Source organism: Hyla sarda, chromosome 8, assembly GCF_029499605.1.
Source record: "Hyla sarda isolate aHylSar1 chromosome 8, aHylSar1.hap1, whole genome shotgun sequence".
NCBI lineage: Eukaryota > Metazoa > Chordata > Amphibia > Anura > Hylidae > Hyla > Hyla sarda.
In genome coordinates, this window is record NC_079196.1 from 26,503,031 (window position 1) to 26,524,580 (window position 21,550).

General features: G+C 41.2%; 1 protein-coding gene across 7 annotated transcripts in view; it reads right to left on the reverse strand.

The window, feature by feature from the left end:
- The window catches only part of LRP1B (LDL receptor related protein 1B), a 1,569,499-nt gene that overhangs the window by 844,690 nt on the left and 703,259 nt on the right, over positions 1 to 21,550 (reverse strand). For all 7 annotated transcript variants that reach the window (XM_056534716.1, XM_056534714.1, XM_056534720.1 and 4 more), the window contains one exon: positions 9,754 to 9,916. In XM_056534716.1, coding sequence (XP_056390691.1) covers positions 9,754 to 9,916 — 163 coding nt within the window. The remainder of the gene's footprint in view (positions 1 to 9,753; positions 9,917 to 21,550) is intronic.

Consider the following 21,550-nt stretch of genomic DNA (forward strand, 5'->3'; position numbering starts at 1 on the left):
TATTCATTTTTTTTTATTTGCACAACTCTCACACCAAATGTGATTTGCACTAGGGTGACACAATTTGCCCTGCAGGCAAAAAAAACTGGCAACTGTGACGTGAACTGACAGTGACTGGTTTTATTTAGCAGTCAAAAAAGGTTTTTATTTTGTTTTTTTAATTTGCACAACTGTCCCACCAAATGTGATTTGCACTAGGTGACACAATTGGCCCTGCAGGCAAAAAAAACTGGCAACTGTGACGTGAACTGACAGTGACGACTGGTTTTATTTAACAGCCAAAAAAGTTTTTTTTTTTTTATTTGCACAACTGTCACACCAAATGTGATTTGCACTAGTGTGACAATGAGCAAAAAAGCTTGCCAGCGGAGTTCCCCTTTTAAGCAGTGGTCCCCAACCAGGGTGCCTCCAGCTGTTGCAAAACACACGGACTAATATATTTCAGCCCTTTGAATACTTTAGTAGTTAGTTGCTTTAAAGAAAAGAAGCTTGCCAGCGGAGTTCCCCTTTTATGCAGTGGTCCCCAACCAGGGTGCCTCCAGCTTTTGCAAAACACACGGACTGATATCTTTCAGCCCTTTGAATACTGCAGTAGTTAGTTGGTTGAAGGAACTTAAGTTTTATACTGGAGTACCCCTTTTAACCAGCGGTTCCCTCCCAACCAGGGTGCCTCCAGCTGTTGCAAGACACTGGACCCTGAATACACCACCTAGCAGCAACCTAGCTATCACTTTCCCTATTACAGCAGGAGCAGCTTCTCTGACCCTCCACCTTCTAAGCGTGCAGCATGGTGAATGAGGGTAAAATGGCGTCCGTGCAGGAGGTAGGAGGGTCTGGAAGGGAGGGACTGCTGCTGATTGGCTGTAATGTGTCTGCTGACTCTGACTCACAGGGTCAAAGTTTACTGCAATGTTAAAGTATAGGGGGCAGATCGAACTTCACATATGTTCGCCTGGCGATGCGAACGCGAACATGCTGAATTCGCCGGGAACTGTTCGCCGGCGAACAATTTGCGACATCTCTATTCCCTGTCCATCCCTAAATACAGTAGTGAGAATGTAGCCCAAAAGCTGTCCGGGCTGCAATGAGCCCATAGACAGCACACACACTTAATTTTAATCTTCTAGGACCTTTGGTGACGTCATAACGACTCTAAGCCAATAGGAGTCATCCCAGATCTAAGAAGATACATCGTAAGTCTGTGTATGCTGTCTATGGGTTTAACAAACATAAGAGGGGAAAGTAGAAGGTAAGGGGGGAGAATGGTGGGGGGGGGGATGCCATAGGGAGCAGTGTATAGTTACACCTTAGAAATGGGGAGTGGGGGTGTGATTTAATATTTTAACCACTCAGGACACAGCCGGGTTTTATTGTTGCATTTTTATTTTTTCCTCCTCATCTTCTGAGAGTCATACCTTATATTTCCATCCACAGACCCATATGAGGCTTGTTTTTTTTTGCTTTGCAATGACATCACTCATTGTACCCTAAAATGTACAGCAAACCTAAAGAAACTATTATTTTGTAGGGAAATTAAAAATAATACCACAATTTTGCAGCTTTGGGGGGGGGGTATAATTTTTAAGCAGTATACTGTACATTAAAAAGTCCATATTTTCTTTATTCTGTAGGTCAATATGGTTACATGCTTTACTATTATTGTACTGGTTTAAAAAAAAAACTCATACTTTTTAACAAAATCAATATGTAAAATTTCCCTATTCTGACCCCTGTTATCTGTAGTTTTTATTGGTTTCACTTTTGCGTATATGTGACTTTTGATAACTTTTTTTTTTCTGAAATAAATGATGTGACCAAATAGCAGCAATTTGAGATTGTTTGTTTCTTTTTACGTATACACCGTTCACTGTACGGGATCATTAACATTATATATTATTTTAATAGGGCACCAAAAGCCAGAAGAAGACCAGGACCGGAGGAAGGGACTGCAAAATTGGCGGCACCAGGGGAGTGGTGAAAGGTAAGTTAAAGTTTATTATTTTTCTTCTGGCAGCCCGGACATAGTCGATAAAATAGTTTTTACTGAAGTTCTCCTTCAGGGTACATTCACACGCTTGTAACTAGTAGCCGATTTTCCACTGCAGAAAAACCTGTGCGGGTTACGCTAGTGTTCATTGTAACGGGTCTGCAAACCTGCCACTACTAAGAACTGTCCAGGGGCCCAAACAAGTGCATTGTAGCATAACTCGCAGTGGAAACCTACTGCTAGTTACGAACGTGTGAACATTCTCTTAAACACAGGAAATATTTACTATAGATCTTAGATTTGGACCCTGATACATTTGTCTTATGAGAAAATAGAAAGAGACAAAGCGCTCCACTGTGAAGAACAGTATTAAACCGGACGGGCCCCAAAGGTAGAGAGACTCACCAGATCCAGTTGTGCTGAATTGAGGTACAACGCTCGTAAGATTATGTGTGGAAAGTCCTTTTGGATAGTTGCGTGGATAATCACTTTGGATTGCAGCTAGACCCGCCCTCGCAGCAGCGTGGGAATATGACATGTCTGAAGAAGAGGACAGAGCGTCCTTGAAACGCGTTACATAAAAATAAAGCAAAAGATTTATCCACCTCGGTTGTGGACAGCGCTGCAATTTCCCAACCTTTTGTACCGGATGGTGGAAAAAAAAACCTGTTCACATTTGTGTTATGGCCTTAGATGCTTTTCCCCTCATTGGGATCTCAGGCCGCATTCACATGGTGCGTGATCAGTAACCTAGTGCTGTGTATTCTGTATCATAAAACAGAAAACCAGGAAAATCTTTGGTCATACAATTCGGAGGCCCTGTATTTAATTTTGCCCAGGGCCACACTTAGTCTAAAACCTGCCCTGACAGTGGGACACCCAGTGATCAGAATTTATTTATTTATATATAATTATTGTTTTATTCTACCTAGGAGCAGCTCAATCTATTACCCGTAGGCAGTGTATACTCATTATTTGATTACATGTACCACTTCAATTATACCATTGGGTCTAAGTAACATTGAATCACATGCATTCAAAGTAAATATGCCAGCTCTATTAGCTGCAAACAAACAATGGAAAACTTCAAGTGGGAGCTGCAGGATAAAGAATCGGCGCTGGCTGGAACGACCACAGGTAAGGAGAAATGGTTTATTCTGAACAGATGCAATGCTTTTTACAGCGTATACGCTGCTTCATTAGGTATGCCTCCTTGCTTGCATTCATTTCATATCCCCTCCTTGGTTGACATACAAAGTTCTGTAACTCAATCAGGTGATGGCAACCATCATCATATACCCTAACAGCTATCCAATAGTGTCTGCGGCTGACAGATTCCCTTTATTAAATGTGTGTCTTCGTAGTTGGATGTCAGGGATTATGGGACACATTCTTGGGGCCCAGAAGCTTTAAATTATTTTTCTGGGTCAAGGATTTTTTCCTATTAGTGCTATTTGGTCCCTATTGGGATGTGACAACTGGTGCATTAGATTATATTATGGATGCAATAGAATCATTGGAAAAGCAGAATTAGGAAAACAAACTGCAGCTACTTTCTTGCCAAGATAGTGTTACACCTGTCCACAGGTTGTGTGTGGTAGGGTGGCTCAGATCTCATCCAGTTAACTAGAGCTAAGTTGTAATACCAGACATAACCCATGAGCAGAAGTGGAGTCCCGAGAGAGAGGAACACAACTATATTTTGATACAGAGGAGCAGCTGCCCACACACTGAGATATACAGATAAAGAAAGAATGATTCCCAGTGAATGAATGATGCTCAACCTGAGATCAACCTCCCTAGTAGGTATCAATCCCTAGCCAGCAGGCCAAGAAGAAGTACAACTTAGGTAGCTGCATCTATCTGGGGGTAACCATCAACCACTGTTTTGCTGGTGTAACCATTTCCAAGCCTCATGCCTCAGTATGTAACCCTCAAACAGTTAACATATTAAGCTATCAAGTTGATAATCTGAACTTTCTGTCTTATGGACTTCATTCACTTTTGGGGGAATATTCTTGGGAGACAGGACAGCAGTCTTTATACACTTTCTTCCCACCATGGACATGCTAGTGGGGAGAAATAGGGAATTTGGGTCCATCATTCAAGAGATCAGATGGGGACCCTTTCTTATATAACAGTTATCATCATGTGGAATAAGTAGACCCTGAACCCATGCTTATAGCATGTTCTTATTTATTTGGTTTTTTTGTGAAGTTTCTGTTTACAGAATCTAAACAATCCCATTATATTGTAATGACTGATAATGCACAGATATGAGATGGAGGGAATTCTCCTTACTGGTATACTTTGAAAAATGACTGCAGTCATAGAGCATCAAGGCGACCATCTGTTACATTCAGCAATATGGCTCCATTCAAGGATTATGGATTGAAGTTTCTGTACAGAGTTGTACTTTCAAGCTGTTCCTGTCAGTGTTAAACTCATCGCGATGATGCATTTTAATATCAATCAGACTAAGTAAAGACTGACAAAAGTCCACATATGGATGACAAGCTGCTTCTTCCATAAATATTTTTACATTTTCTTTTTAGAAAGATTTTCCATGTATCGCTGTTTGCAAATTGTTACATGATCCTTGTGACTAACAAAGTCATGAAATGTCTGATAAATAAATATAGCTCAAATAAAACATAACTACTTTAAAAAAGGCTTCTGAGCTGAGATGCTGTTTTCATTGTAATTATTACACATTAATACAGTGGTACCTCAACATACGATGGTAATTTGTTCCAAACGAGCCATCGTTTGTCGAATCCATCGTATGTTGAGGGATTCGTGCAATGTAAAGTATAGGAAGCTGTACTCACCTGTCCCCGCCGCTCGCGATGGTGTCCCCGCTGCTCCCGATGGTGACCCACGGGCCTCCGTAGGGCTCTACTGGTCTTCTCCGGTCCTCTGCTGTCTTCCAAAAGGCCTTACTGGGCCTGCGTAGTGACGTCATTACGCCGCTGCGTTCGCCATTCCTATTGGATGACGTGCTCATTGGAGAGGGCTGAGAAGACACCGGAAGACCAGTGCTGGACCTGGAGGGCACCCCAGAGCATCGTGTAGGGGTAAGTAATACTTACCGCACCACACAGGGAACATTAAGCTGCTATCCGGCAGCAGCTTAAGCATTTTGCGCTGCCGGATAGCACTTAATGGCCCCGACATTAAAAAGCATCATATGTCTGAGAGGCCATCGTATGTCGATTTGATCATATGTTGGGGCCATCGTAGGTCGGGGGGGTCACTGTATATCCTTCTGAGCATTCCTGTTCCTTATCTTTATACCCTTAGATTTGTCACATAAATGGTGTCAATAAGGGATGAGCAAATCAAATCTGACAAAACCGAATTTGTTACAAATTTCAGAAAAAATTTGATTTGCAATGAATGTGAATATCGCCGCGATTTTTCCACCACTAATTCACCTCCCAGTCACATCAGCGTTCTGTTGCACAGAGAGAGGGACAGAGAGCAGTGTGTGTTGCACAGAAAAGCATTTTTACAGCAGCGATTCAACTCGCAGTCACTACAGCGTTCTATTACAGAAAGGGACAGAGAGCAGTGTGTTGCACAGAACAGCAGCGATTCACCTCAAGCCCAAATCCTACCTAGAAGCACTGATAGGGAAGGGAGTGAGATTGAGAGAGAAAGTGCAATTTTGGGTGTAGTACACAGCAATTGTGTGCTGCAGCACTGGTGTGTACTGCTGGTGTTGCATACAAATACTGTTTTAAGTGTAATGGAGCGCATTGTCCTCCCCTCATAAGTGCATACCACATGCATACATCTAAGTAGTGTACTATTTTCTTCCTGTTAAAGTCTTAAGGGCCTAGATACTGTGAAAGGCCAGGGAAAAGTACTCACCGGCTGGTGTTGTACACAAATGGGAAATGGGAACCATAGAGACCGACAACGGGAAGAACATCTTGTCTGCACTGCGACAAGGAAACCTGAGACATGCGCCCTGCACGGCACATGTGTTCAATCTGGTTGTCAAGCGGTTCCTGAAGTGTTATTCCTATCTGCAAGACATCCTAACAATGGGAAGGAAACATGAACTTCAGCCACTCGTACACCACAAAGCACACCATCCTTGAGCTGCAGCATCAGAACAGCATCCCCCAACATAGTCTGATTTGCGACGTTTCCACACTTTGGAATTCCACCCTCCAACTGTTGGGCCGACTATACGAACAGAGAAAAGCCATCACCAATTTCTTGATGATCCAGGGGTACACCCCTGTGTAACTTCAATGTAAACCAGTGGCAGCTCATACGTGACACCTGCCGATTACGGGATGAACAACGTCATTCCACTGCTTCATCTACTACAACACGTGTTGGAAACAATGGCTGGTTAGGGCACTGGAGACATGTCGCCTACATCTCACGGCCACATGAGCCTTGTGGGGGCTGAACTGGAGGAGGAGGGATAGGGGCACAGTGGAGCACAGTTTAGGTTTTGCAAGATGAGCAGTTTTTCTAGTCATCTGAGCAGGAGAAGAAGCAGCTAAAGGGTTGTGAGGAAGGCGAGACATAGGACGCAGACACACCGTGGCAGTATGCAGTGGAGATGGAGGTAGGAAGTCCCTCCGAGTCACTTGCACAAATGGCACGATGCATGCTCACTTCCTTGCTTATCACCATTCGACAGCGGGATGACTTTTGGCTCTCTACCTTATTGGACCCTCATTACGGGCACAAAAGGGGGGCCTTTTTTTACACCCACTGAGAGGGAGGACTACAGAGACATCCTGAGTAGTCAGTTGGCCGATGCCTATCTGCACATTGTACTCTGGGGGGCCCTCTGCGCTCACCTTCCACTGCCATGGCTGCTGGGGAGGGGAGGGGTGGCAGGAGCAGTACCAGCTCCATCAGCAGCAGCCTGAGTCTACAGTAGCTGATGAGAAGCTTTCTTCCCCCGCATAGTGAAGCAACACATCAGCAGAAGGTAGACCTGGAGCAGGACCTGAACCAGCCAACACACCTTATAGATCCGCTGGACTTCTAGGCAGCCTAACTTCATTTGTGGCTGCAACCAGCAGAGTTTGCCCTGGAAAAGCTGTCCTGCCCAGCCAGTAGTGTGCCATCAGAGCGTGTGTTTAGAGTGGCAGGGGCAATAGTAACCCCAAGGGGAACTCATCTGTCCACGAAAAATGTGGAGAGACTGACCTTTGTCAAGATGAATCAGGCATGGATCAGCCAGGATTTCCACACACCAATGCCTGATGCATCAGAGTAGATTGACAATGGTGCCACACCAACACTTCACAAGAATGGATAGTGTAAAACATATTTAAAGTGCTGCTCCCCAGTTACAGACATTCCTCCGCATCACACCACAAGTAAGTAATGAGGATATGCATCACGTAAAACATAACTTTTCATAATATTATTAGGATAATATATGTATGCACCCAATTTTTTTTAAATCAAATAATAGGAAAGGTGTGCAAAAAAAACACCATGTGCCACCTACACTACCAAGTATTGATGTCATGCAAAGACCTCTAAAAGGTGGAAGGGAACAACGTATGGTCTATTGTAACCAGTGGGGGTAAAAATTTTCCCTGTAAGGCCCTACACTTGCATTAATAATTCCCTAATTGGCAAGTGTTACTCACCCTAAAAAGGGCAGCCCCACACAGGAACCTCTCCCTATTTCCCCCTACAAACACTTCCCTTTCCCAGGGTTTTTAGGTGGAAATAGAGAGTTTCCTGTGTCGCCCTTTTTTAGGGTGAGCAATAATTGCCAAGAAGTGAATTAATAGGGCGAGAGTAGGGCCTTACAGGGGAAGTTTTTACCCCCACCGGTTACAATGGACCATGTGTTGTTCCCTCCCACCTTTTAGAGGTCTTTGCATCACATAGAAATATAGAAACATAGAATGTGTCGGCAGATAAGAACCATTTGGCCCATCTAGTCTGCCCAATAATCTGAATCCTATCAATAGTCCCTGGCCCTATCTTATATGAAGGATAGCCTTATGCTTTTCCCATGCTTTTCCCATGTTTAAACTCCTTCACTGTATTTGCAGCTACCACTTCTGCAGGAAGGCTATTCCATGCATCCACTACTCTCTCAGTAAAGTAATACTGATATTATTTTTAAACCTTTGCCCCTCAAATTTAAAACTATGTCCTCTTGTGGTAGTTTTTCTTCTTTTAAATATGCTCTCCTCCTTTACCGTGTTGATTCCCTTTATGTATTTAAAAGTCTCTATCATATCCCCTCTGTCTCTTCTTTCTTCCAAAGCTATACATGTTAAGGTCATTTAGACTTTCCTGATAAGTTTTATCCTGCAATCCATGTACTAGTTTAGTAGCTCTTCTTTGAACTCTCTCTAGAGTATCTATATCCTTCTGGAGATACGGACTCCAGTACTGTGGACAATACTCCAAGTGAGGTCTGTACAGCTGCATGAGCACTTCTCTCTTTCTACTGTTTATACCTCTCCCTCACACCACTTGGTGGTGTAGGTGGCTCATGTTTTTTGCACACCTTTCCTTTTGTTAGATTTAAACAAAATATTTGAGTCCATATATTTTATCCTAAGCATATTATTAAAAGTTAAGTTTTACGTAATGCATATTCTCAATACTTACTTGTGCACACTAACACTTTTACAAAAAAGACCGTTTTCTTCTGCCTACCTGCCTCAGCTACTATTCTGATCCTGCCACCCGCCTGATGTTACACATCTGATGCCAAGTTCTCCTTTGTTCACCCACCTTCGTCACCAGGTACTGGTATTGCCACCCACCGCGCCACTCTGTCACCACCATTTTCAGGACTCCACCATATGTTCTCCCCATGCTGATGCCGGCTCCAGGCTGTCTCATTCTGCCACCATTTGTTCTCCTCATGCTGATGCCACCTCCAGGCTGTGTCATTCAGCCACTACATGGTCTCCTCATGCTTCCACCACCTCCAGGTTGTGTCATTCAGCCACTATCTGTTCTCCTCTTGCTGCTGCCACCTCCACGCTGTGTCATTCAGCCATTATATGGCCTCCTCAGGCTTCCGCCACCTCCAGGCCATGTTATTAAGCCACTATATGGTCTTTTCATGCTGCCGCCAACTCCAGGCTGTGTCATTCAGCCACTATATGTTCTCCTTATGCTGTCGCCACCTCCACGCTGTGTCATTCAGCAACTATGTGGTCTCCTCATGCCGCAGCCAACTCTAGGTTCTGTCATTCAGCCACTATATGTTCTCCTCATGCTGCCGCTACCTCCATGCAATGTCATTCAGCCACTATATGGTCTCCTCATATTGATGCCACCTCTAGGCTCTATCATTGTGCCACTCTCCAACAGTAATTCTAATACTGACGCCTCTAATCTGCATGTCATACTGAATAACAGTATTATTTCCCTAACCCAGCACACACCCTATGCGTGTTATAACAAGGCAAAGTGTTCTACACCTCTATTGAGCTTCTGTTTAAAGCCTTGATTTATGGTTCTGTTAGAGTTCTCAAAATGCAAAGCAATATGGTCTATATGTAGAAGTACAATAAATGTTATTGACTAAATTACACATCTCTAATACACAGATGTAACAGATCTACAGTATTTTCCATAAGTGAGTCGCCCTCTCTCTCTCTCTCTCTCTCTCTCTCTCTCTCTCTCTCTATATATATATATATATATATGCTCCCATAAGTGAGTCCATCTCCCACATTATATATATATTTCTTTTATTTCCATTGCTTTTCACAAATAAGAAGAAAAATAAATGAAAATCCTACCCTGCAATTGGATCCAGTGCAATTGCCTTTGCGTTGTGGAGATCCAGATCTATCAAGGTTATACAAACAGTTCCATTACGGTTACATGTAAAAACTTTGTCGCTGCCATGATCCACAAAGTAAAAGTTGCCGGTCAGCCAGTCAACCGCCATTTGTTGAACATCTGTCAGAAAGAAACTAGGATATTAGTAAAAAGAAGACATGCATAAATGAGTAACTTTTCTTCTATATATTTTACTTCTTTATACACTTTCCATAAAGATGAATAGAACAACCAACATCTTATGTGGTACTGCATGTTGGATTTCCATTTTGAAGGAGTTTTATAATTAGAGATGAACAAATTAATTTATACAAATCATATCTGGCACAAACTGTTAGGAAAATTTTGGTCAATCCAGATATTTTGTAATTCATTTGGGATGTTCCAGTTCCAAAATAGATTTTAATATTATTTTCAGCAGGCGGTAGGCATACACAGGCAGCCAATGCTGTGATTGACTACAATCATTGTGTCAATCAATAAGCATATTTTTATACAGTGGCATACTATTTCATCCTGTGACCAAATTGGCACTATCAGATTCAAAAACCTTTTATATGTTGCAAAACATTAACCTTTCAAATAAATTTTATTTCCTTTAACAAAGTCCAGGAAGTGAGGGTTGGACTACCACTTCTCTGTGCTCACTCCTGTTCTATCAGACTGCAGCAGGGAGGAGGGGGTTACAGAACAGCCTGCAGTAATTGGATGAAGAGACACAGCACTCAGGGAAGAAGATGGATCATGCAAAGAGAGGGCACGCTGCCTGCAAATCACGAAATGACAAGCCCAGTGAGCAACAGATAGAAGGTATTTGTGAGAGAAATATAGGTGCTAGACGCATAAATGTTATATGCACATGATCAGGATTAGGTACTGAGTAACATATAACTTGTTTTGTACAGGTGCCCCAACGACTAGCATTTGTTTAACCCCTTAATGATGCAAAACGTAAATGTATGTCCTGGTGAGGTGGTACTTAACGCACCAGGCAGCAAAGGACCCGCCCGTAATGGCGGACATCTGCAATCCCACGGATGTCCACCATTAACCCCTTAGATGCCGTGATCAATACAGATCACGGCATCTGCAGCAACGCGGTCACTAAAATGGATGATTGGATCACCCGCAGCGCTGCCGCGGCGATCCGATCATCCAGCACGGCAGACGGAGGTCCCCTCACCTGGCTCTGCTGCCTTCCCGGCATCTTCTGCTCTGATCTGCCTTCCCGCAGACCAGAGCAGAAGATGACCGATAATGCTGATCAGTGCTATGTCCTATACATAGCACTGAACAGTATAAGCAATCGAGTGATTGCGATAAATAGTCCCCTATGGAGACTTTTAAAGTGTAAAAATTTAAGGAAAAAAAAAAGGAAAAAAAATGTGAAAACCCCCTCCCCCAATAAAAACGTAAATTGTCCCATTTTCCCTATTTCACCCTCAAAAAGTGTTAAAAAATATATTTTATATACATATTTGATATCGCCGCATGCGTAAATATCTGAACTATTAAAATAAAATGTTAATGATACCATACGGTGAACGGCGTGAACGTAAAAATAAAAAAGTCCAAAATAGATGCTTTTTATAACATTTTATTCCCAAAAATATTAATAAAAAATGGATTAAAAGTTCTATATAAGCAAATATGGTATCAATAAAAATTACAGGTCATGGTGCAAAAAATGAGCCCTCATACCGCCGCTTATACGGAAAAATTAAAAAGTTATAGGTCTTCAAAATAGGGGGATTTTAAAAGTACTAATTTGGTTAAAAAGTTTGAGATTTCTTTTAAGCGCAACAGTAATAGAAAAGTATGTTATCATGGGTATCATTTTAATTGTATTGACCCAAAGAATAAAGAACACGTCACTTTTACCATAAATTGTACGGCGTTAAAAACAAAGCCTTGCAAAATTAGCAAAATTGCGGTTTTCTTTTTAATTTCACCACACAAATAGTATTTTTTTTGCTTGCGCCATAGATTTTTTGGTAAGGTGAGTGATGGCATTACAACCGACAACTGGTTGCGCAAAAAACAAGCCCTCATACTAGTCTGTGGATGAAAATATAAAAGAGTTATGATTTTTTAAAGGCGAGGAGGAAAAAACAAAACCTTAAAATGTAATTGTCTGCGTCCTTAAGGCCCAAATGGGCTGCGTCCTTAAGGGGTTAAAGTTTATACTGGAGATATAAAAAGTCCACACACCCTGTTAAAATGCCAGGTTCTTGTGATGCTAAAGAATGAAACAAAGAATAATCATAGCAGAACTTTTCCCACCTTTATGGTGACCTATAATGTGAACAATTTTATTAAAAAACAAAAAACTTTTTAGGGGGAAAGAAAAAAACTAAACAATGCACTATAATGTGGTTGCTTTAGTTTGCACACCCTTAAGCTAATACTTTGTTGAATCCCCTTTTGATTTTATTATAGCAATTAATCTTTTTCAGAAGAAGTCAATTGACATGGTACATCATGACATTGCAAAATTTGCCCAATATTTCTAGCAAAAGCACTCTAAATCTGTCAGATTACAATTGGAGTAGGGTCTGGGCTCTGGCTGGACCATTACAAAACATCAATCTTATTCTGGTACAGCCATGCTTTTGTGTTGTCGTCATACTGAAAGGTGAACTACAGCTTCCGCTCTCTGATGGACGCCTGAAGATTTTGTGCCAAAATTTCTCAGTATTTGGAACTGTTCATAATTTCCTTCACCTTTAGGAAGGATCCGTTCCCAGATGAAGAAAAACAGCCTAAAAGTGTGATGCTTTAACCACCATACTTCACAATTGGTATTGTAGGATCATGTACAGTGTTGCCTATGTAGCTTATAATCAGTACTTGCCAGTGATTACTTCAGTTCCTTTAATGTTGCAGTAGTCCTCTATGAAGCCTCCCTGAACAGTTTTTGTCGTGTCTTTTCATTAATTTTGTAGGGATATTCAGCTCTTGGTAATGCCTCTGTTGCGCCATATTTTCTCTACTTGATGATGTCTTCACTGTGTTCCATGGTATATCTGATGCTTTTGGAATTACTTTGTATCCTTCTCCTGACTGATATCTTTCAACAGTGAGATCCCTCTGATGCTCCGAGATGCAATTCAGAATATTGGAAAAAGTAAAATTCTACTAGAACAGCTGAACTTTCCTTGTGATTATTCAGAGTCACTTTAAATTATGGCTGGTGTGTAATAACTTCTATTTTACATGAGTTTGAATGTCATGGTTAATTCTGAACACATCTCCAGTTAATTTATGGTATGCACACTTATGCAATCAAGTTATACTCCAATTTACACATAAAAAGTGAAAAAAAGTTCTGACATGGTTTATCTTACTCTCATTCTTTAATATCTTGAGAACCTGACATTTTAAAAGTGCGTGTATACTTTTTATATCCACTTTATGTTTTCTTGGAGATTTGCATGTAGAGTCTGGGTTTCCTCCTTCATTACATTTTACATTTTCCATAGCCTAATTTCAAATTGGTTATTGGTATATAAATTAAGAACATATAAAAAAAATATTAAAAAGCCTGTGCTTCTTCCTATATAAAAACATAAATCAATAAAAATTTTGTTAAAAAAGACAGATCTCTGATCATATGGTTTTGGAAACAACAAAAAGCTCATCCCATAGATCATTAGGAGTAACCGTGTATACCAGCCAATTATCATGTTAAGCAAACCATAGTGATTGGGTGCTGCCAGCCTTTCCATTCTGTTCACCATGTCAGATGCATACAGTTTGTTGACAATTTACTGCCATTTATTGCAATATCTGTGTCTGTTTGGATGAATTAACATCACTGTATTGTGCCGATTGGCATCAATGCCTGATGAAGAAGAAATGATGTCCACAAAAAAAAAAAAAAATGTACATCCCTACCAGACATTCCGATTCCAGCTTGTAATGGATTTTTGTGCATAGTTTTAGGTTTGCAACAAAAATGTTTTACACATGTAAATTTTTTTTTTTTTTTTTAATGCCAGGATTCCTGCATAACACAAACACAAACAAAGACAACCATTACGTTCCTAATTCCTATGTAAGTGCCTTTCTAGCTTGTTGCCAAATGATTATAAAATTATAATAGCGTCCCTCAAGCCTGCCATCTGAACTGAACAATAAAAAGAGATTTATAGCAATACACAGCGATTACAATCTTTTCTTAACAGCATCTACTAAATGTGTCTCATAAATCTGCTCTGATTATAAATCAAAATGGAATCGTTTTCATTTTTTTTTTTTTGTAATTTTTTTCAGAGAGAAGAATGGAAAGTATTTTACTGTTGATCTAAAACTAAAAAGCATAATCTGCTATTATTAACAAAAAAAAAAAACATCAAGAGCGCACAGTCAAATGAGACTCTGTTGAGCATAATGTGACATGACCATTTCGTCCTGCTATGCTTTACCAATCTTAATTGTTCCTCCCCAGGGAAATAACTATATAGCCTTTATACCCTTTTATCATAATACAAATTCCTACTGCGCAGGCCGTCTCTACCCTGCGTCTCAATGTAAAATTACTTTAGCTGACAGTGGTGACAAAGCTTTGATTTTTATTCTGTTTTCAAAGGAGAACCTCTGTAATGCATGCCAATATATTTTGTCCTAAAACATTCATTGGGCATGTTTGAATAGTCTCTTATGCATGCAAAGATTATTATTTATAGGGAATTCGGGGGAACAGGAATCTAAGGTCCTAAGAACAGATACAATTGTAGGCTTACAAATGGCTATAGAGTTTATGAGCCAGGTCAGTCACTCCAAGAACTAGTTTTATATAGTCAAGAATTTCCAAAGGCATCCAAAAACAAATATCAAAAATGTAGGTGTTGCGACTGAGATGTAGTGGATCCAGTAACCTGTGAGGATGATGACGTGGGCCATACCAGGGAGCGGAGTCTAAGGTGCCACTGGTTTTCACTAGAGCCTGCCGCAAAGCAGCATGGACTTGCTGCAGCAGGTGGCATCCAGGTCGCTACCCCTAATACGACTCGTCCACACAGGCAGCTGAGGTGTAACGTGGCACTGGAAGGATAAGGCAACACATAGTCAGGACTGGTAGGAGGTCAGGGCTGGCGGCACAGTAGCAAGGTCAGGTCATGTAGCAAGAGGTCAGAGGGTAGGCGGCAAAGGAGCAAAGTCAGGATACATAGCAATAGGGTCAGATACACGGCAAGGCAAGACACAAACTGAACACTTTCGCTAAGGCTGATGAGGCACAAAGATCCAGCACGGGTCAAAAGGAAGTGCTTGTACTTATAGGGTCATGGAGCAGCAAGAACCAATTAAATGTGTACTGTCCCTTTACACATCGGCGCGCGCATGCCCTAGGAGGCTGGGACGTGTGCGCCGGCAAGCAGGAAGCACACGTGGATGATGAGGGAGGTGAGAAGCAGAGAGCTGAATGCAATCGCATCCCAGAATGCGAATTACAGTACAGACCGTGCCAGGCAGCGTAGGAGGAGTGCGTCCGCGGCCAGCATGTCTGACCGCGGCACAATTCCTAACATTAGGCATCAGCTGATGACCTGTAGATACTTGGCTTCGGGAATTTTGGACCTAAAAATGATAAATCTAGTAAATTATAATTTTGGTGCTGTTTATTTAATTTATTTATTTAACATAATTATAATTATGTTATTTATTTAACATAATTAAAAGTATGTTTTTTTTTGTTTTTGTTTTTTGGAGGGAGATGCCTAGAGGAAAAAAAATCTTAATCAACTGGTACAAGAAAGTTAAACAGATTTGTAAATTACTTCTATTTAAAAATCTTAACCCTTCTAGTACTTAGCTGCTGTATGCTCCACAGGAGTTCTTTTGTTTTTGAATTTCCTTTCTGTCTGACCCCAGTGCTCTCTGCTGACACCTCTGTCCATTTTAGGAACTGTCCAAAGTAGGAGCAAATCCCGATAACAAACCTATCCTGCTCCAGACAGTTCCTAAAATAGACAAAGGTGTCACCAGAGAGCACTGTGGTCAGACAGAAAGGAGATTCAAAAATAAAACAACTACTTGTGGAGCATACAGTAGCTGATAAGTACTGGAAGGATTAAGATTTTTAAATAGAAGTAATTTACAAATCTGTTTAACTTTCTGGCACCAGTTGATTAAAAAAAAAAAATTCTAGGGGAGTACCCCTTTAATTTGAACCTACATACCTGGATCAACTACTGAATGCGTGAGAGCTAGTGTGAGACCAATATTTTTATTTCTAAGAACTCCATTACTTGTTTGTGGAGTCTCTGATAACACATCATGGAAAAGTTACTATTCAAACAGTATTTGTCAGTCATGCGCACCTAGGGCATGGGGAGAAAGGTTAAAACAATAGTTCAAAGGTTAAATTGCTATAAACCCGAATGAACCAGGGGGGACACCCAAGAAGCCAGTGATTGAATCAAGCAATAAGAAATAACTAAGGCATCAGCAAAAAATACCAAAATGTTAGGCACCAACATCAACACTACTTAAAAACTTTTGAGCTGTAAATCACACAGTTTCATTTTATTTTCAGTGTGCTGGGGCACTAAGACAATATAAAATAAATGATACATCTGAAGGATGTAGGGCTCTAGATAAACTCAACATGCTATTGAACTTGACTCTTTTCCAAGCTTTGACTAGAAACTGCATGCCGAGATGTACCATCTAGGAGGCAATCATAGTAGTTCGTATGAGGCCTATATATTTTATGATAAGAGATTTATTAGATTTGGTTTACATGGTAAACATGTTATAATTACCTTTATTACAGTAGTCAGTGGTCACATGAATCTGGGGGATGGAATTAGTAAGTAGTTCAAAAGTGAAAAATTACTTTAGATCTAAGTTATTATTTGGACCAAAACATGAGCCACAATGATTTCTTTAGGACTTTAAACTCTACCATTGATTTCAAAGTCAGCTGAAAAGTTCTTTTGACGTGGTTAACCCTGAGGTATTCTGATCAGAAATAACCATATCTTATGTAGTTTAACTCTCATTTTGGTAATTAAAAAGGTTGTTGTAGAAATGTGGAGAATTATATAGAAAGAGAGTGTTTGGCTGAGCTTAGCCCTATTCTATTATTTGACTTGGGGCCATGTGACCCCATACTGTACCTATAATGTAATGTTGTCACTTGCGTTTCTTGCTTATAAGTGAATGGTTAACATTAGCCAACGCCACCTGCCAGAAGTCTCGCTTACAAAATCAGAACATATCAGGGACATATCCCAAAACACAACCATTTTTTATGAGGTCAAGCCACTTTTGGATGCCAATAGCCAGGACTGTCTAACTGTTGGCAGGTATGAGATTTATTGGCATGTAAATATAAATAGATTTCATGCCAGGTTTAGAATTACTGCCTAGAAGCTACACATAATGATTCAGGGGGTGATGTTGTCTTGGAGCTCATTGGTAGGCCCAAATGTCAACCTGTCCAAAGGATTAACTATGAAATAAAAAGATTAAAACTGTGCGAAAGCGCAAATGTCACTCATTTGGACATCATACAGGTGATGTCACCTACAATTAGACAAAAACAACACATTAACAATGTCAGAATGTCTGAAATTTAAAGAGTACCTGTCACCAAATAAAACTTTTAATATAGTGTTCCTTTTGTAATTAGCAGACACTTTCCCGTTCACTTGCTTTTGAAATTATCAACATAAATATGTTTAAAATGTAATAGAAAAAACGGCTACTAGGTTTCTCTATTCTGTTCCCTGCTGCAACTAATACAGTGAGTTTGGTCTCCTCCCGACCTGGCAGGAGACCAAACTCAGGAAGTGTTTCTCGGCACTGAGCTTGATTGACAGCTACACAGAGCCTTAGTTTACAAAAGGTTATTTGGTGACAGGTTCTTATTAAAGGAAATTTGCATTGCCAAAGTGTTTGTAGTATATAGAAAGATGGGAGTAGGAGAATCATACAACAGTAGGAGAATCATACGAAAGTAGGAGGTAGGAGAATCATCCAAAAAATGAGAAATCGGGACACTTCTCCAAAAAAAAAGACTGATGAGTCCTCAGAACCTTAGATAGGCATTTAACCAATATCCCATTTGTGTAAGATTCTCATACTGCTCCTGCCCATAGCTAGACCAGTGGATGCTTGCCGATACCGGAAGAACCATGAGGCTGCTGACCATACTAATTCTTTATGCACTTCAAGGTTTGTGCCCTGAGCATAACACTCTCTGGTAAGGAACATATTTATTGGTTGGTGTATGGTCCTCACGAGAAGTGCACTTTTTGATCTAATTTGCACTCATTATATAAAAAAGGATATACTTGTAAAACAATGTCACGTTCAGTTCCGAATTTATTACAATCCAGGGCAATGATTCAATTTTGGAAAAGTGCATGATCTGATTGTTATTTTAAAGGAGCACCGTGGTGCTAAACATTAATCACCGTCTGATTGTGGGGCGGTCCGACTGCTAGGACCCCTTGTGATTTCCTGTCCTGCTTTGTGCAAGGAAAGTGTCAAACACCCCCCCCCCCCCCCCCCCCCCCCGCATAAAGTGGTGGTCAACACACTGCTCCGTTTATTACTATGGGAGAGCCTAACATGCACAGACGCTGTATCTCCGGCTCACCTACAAAGATGCTTGGAGGGGGCGTGTTGGCCACCGCTTTGTGCTGGGGTCAACACCGCTCTGCTCAAGGAGGAGCAGGGCACCAGCCAGTGGATCCCAGTAGTCGTACCCTCTGTTATCAGACCGCCGGGATCCGCTGGCCTGTGCCCCACTCTTCCATGCAGCATATTTCACACTGTGTATACACTGATGACTGTCCCTAGAGTGAGCTCTCTGCTGTGCCCGTGTGTCTGCTATGAGCCAACGGCTGTCCAGGCATGCTGGGAGTTATAGTTTTGCAACATCTGAAGGAACACAGTTTGGAGACAATTGCACTTATGGTCCATCTCATACAGTATTAGTAATCGTACCAAATAGAGTTCTTCTTTATGACTTTAACCCCTTAATGACGAAGGACGTATGTTTATGTCCTCTGCCAGCTCCCGCGATATGCCGCGGGGTCACGCGGTGTCCCCGCGGCATATCAGGCGGCTATCAACGGCCGGGACCCGCGGCTAATACAGGACATCACCGATCACGGTGATGCCCTGAATTAACCCTTCAGACGCGGCGATCAAAGCTGACCACCGCGTCTGAAGTGAAAGTGACCCGGCTGCTCAGTCGGGCTGTTCGGGACCGCCGCGGTGAAATTGTGGCGTCCCGAACAGCTTACAGGACACCGGGAGGGCCCTTACCTGCCTCCTCGGTGTCCGATCGACGAATGACTGCTCCGTGCCTGAGATCCAGGCAGGAGGAGTCAAGCGCCGATAACACTGATCACATGCGTGTTAATACACGCCAGTGATCAGCATGAGAGATCAGTGTGTGCAGTGTTATAGGTCCCTATGGGACCTATAAAACAACAAAAAAAAATGTTTAAAAAAGTGTTAATAAAGGTCATTTAACCCCTTCCCTAATAAAAGTTTGAATCACCCCCCTTTTCCCATAAAAAAATAAAACAGTTTTTTCTTCGATTTTGTCGCACAATTATTTTTTTTCCATTTTGCCGTGAATTTTTGGGTAAAATGACTAATGTCCCTGCAAAGTAGAATTGGTCATGCAAAAAATAAGCCATAATATGGATTTTTAGGTGGAAATTGAAAGGGTTATGATTTTTAAAAGGGAAGGAGGAAAAAACGAAAGTGCAAAAACTGAAAAACCCTGCGTCCTTAAGGGGTTAATTCCAACAAGTGGATTCATAACAATTGCTCATATCAGGTCTTGTCCTCAATGGGACTCAAAGTCTAATCCCATTATTACTCATACATACACTTGGAACTATTTTCTTAGGATGCTAATGGATATGGCACAAAAACCTAAGAGAAGCAATGACAAATACTGCTTAGATATCCACTTGATCAGCTCAACTGAGGACCCAAATACTACTCATGGGCAAGTTCATGGTGCAAATATCAACATATATCAACAGTATAAGGCATTAGCAGTCCACGGAAGACATATTATATCAGTAGTAAAAAAAAAATCTGTATACATTGCAGGATCCAGATCAGATAGGGCAAGAAATGTGAAATTCCTCAAGGTTAATAGAAGAAACACTTCCAGGTAATATGTCTAAATCAGATGCTGTTGACAGGTCTTGGTAAGTTTGAGGTTGTCTGCGATGTCAGATAGCTACTAACCAGATAGACACAATTAGGAGACTGTCATTTCACCTAAATAGAAGATGTGACAAACATCAGTGAAGTGTTGTATGAGTGAAATGTCTTCACATGACAATGAGACAAATTTCGCTGATGACGGGAAATAAAACTTGGTTTATCCTCTCACTTAGATTGAATAAATATTATGTATCTAAATAAATAAAAGTAGTATGTATATATTTTCTATTTTAATGATTGGAAAATGACATCCGCATATATATTGGTATCAGGAACCCACCAAGAGCCTAATAAAATCAGCGATGGATCTAGATTTCATTGGTTTAGATTGCTACTTTACTCAAGGCCTGGGAATGAAATGCATTTTCTTCTACAGAAATTTCTTTATAGTTCAGTTACATTTTTTATTTGGTTCTAGGCTTGTTTAACCACCAGCTTTTGTTTCCTATCTTCCTATACACTAATAATCACATCTCAGTTCATCATGTATGTGTTTTGAATTGGGAGAGGGCAGAAAGCTGCTGGGAAACAGCTATGGCAGAAATCTTATTACATGAAAACAAAAGAATCATTGTAATATCCCTCCAAAGGGTGTGGACCTGGCTTTGGGCCAAATGTGGGAGCAGAATCTAAGCGTTCCCCTGGTTTTTACCCTTTATCCTGTTCCAGGATGCAGAAATTGGACTATAGCTCCTGGGGAGACACCAGGTCACTACAGCAGTAGTCACAATTAAGGCCCCAGTTCAGTGGCAGGTGGCCACGCAGGCCAGAACGCCCCGGTGCCAAGTAACAGGGATACAGGCAGGTGGGGCGATAGATAGTATTAGCGCAGAAACAGAGTCGGATTAAGCATAGGAGACTTGGTGTTATGGCTGAGTTGGAGCTGTTAGAACAGCAGAGCTAAGGAGCTCAGATGCAGCAAGGTGGAGCAGGCTTAATCAGCAGACAAAGGCATGATCATCAATCAATCTTAGTCATGCACTGAAGAATAGGGATAATACAAGCAGGATCAGACACAGGCAGAGCCAGGTAACAGGCTTGGGTTACGGTCACAGATACACTTGCTAGTAGTAAAACTATACTATTTCTCAGGCACCACAGGAAGGAAAGAATGCTCTCATGTAAGTCATGCCTGGTAGGGATTTGAAGAAATACATGAATTCAGGGATGCACACACACATTTTATAATGTGTGCGTCTCTTCGTGATGTACCAGCAACAGTCGCTCTCTGCAACAGTACGGAGGATGTTGTCTGGAGCCAGCTATGGAGGGGAGGAGCTAAGTGTGAGGCTAAGGTAAAGGGGTATTCCAGGAATTTTTTTATTGGACTATGCTACAGGGGCTGTAAAGTTAGTGTAGTTCATAATATAGTGTCTGTACCTGTGTGTGATGGTTTTCTCACAATTCTTATGTGATTTTCAATCCAATATTTATTTTTAACAACATACAAAATGACTGTTGTCTTGGATTTTTCCCAGCTTGCAATGCAGCCGAGACCTGACTCACTAATCAGCTGATGACAGGGAGCCTGTCTGCTTCAATGGG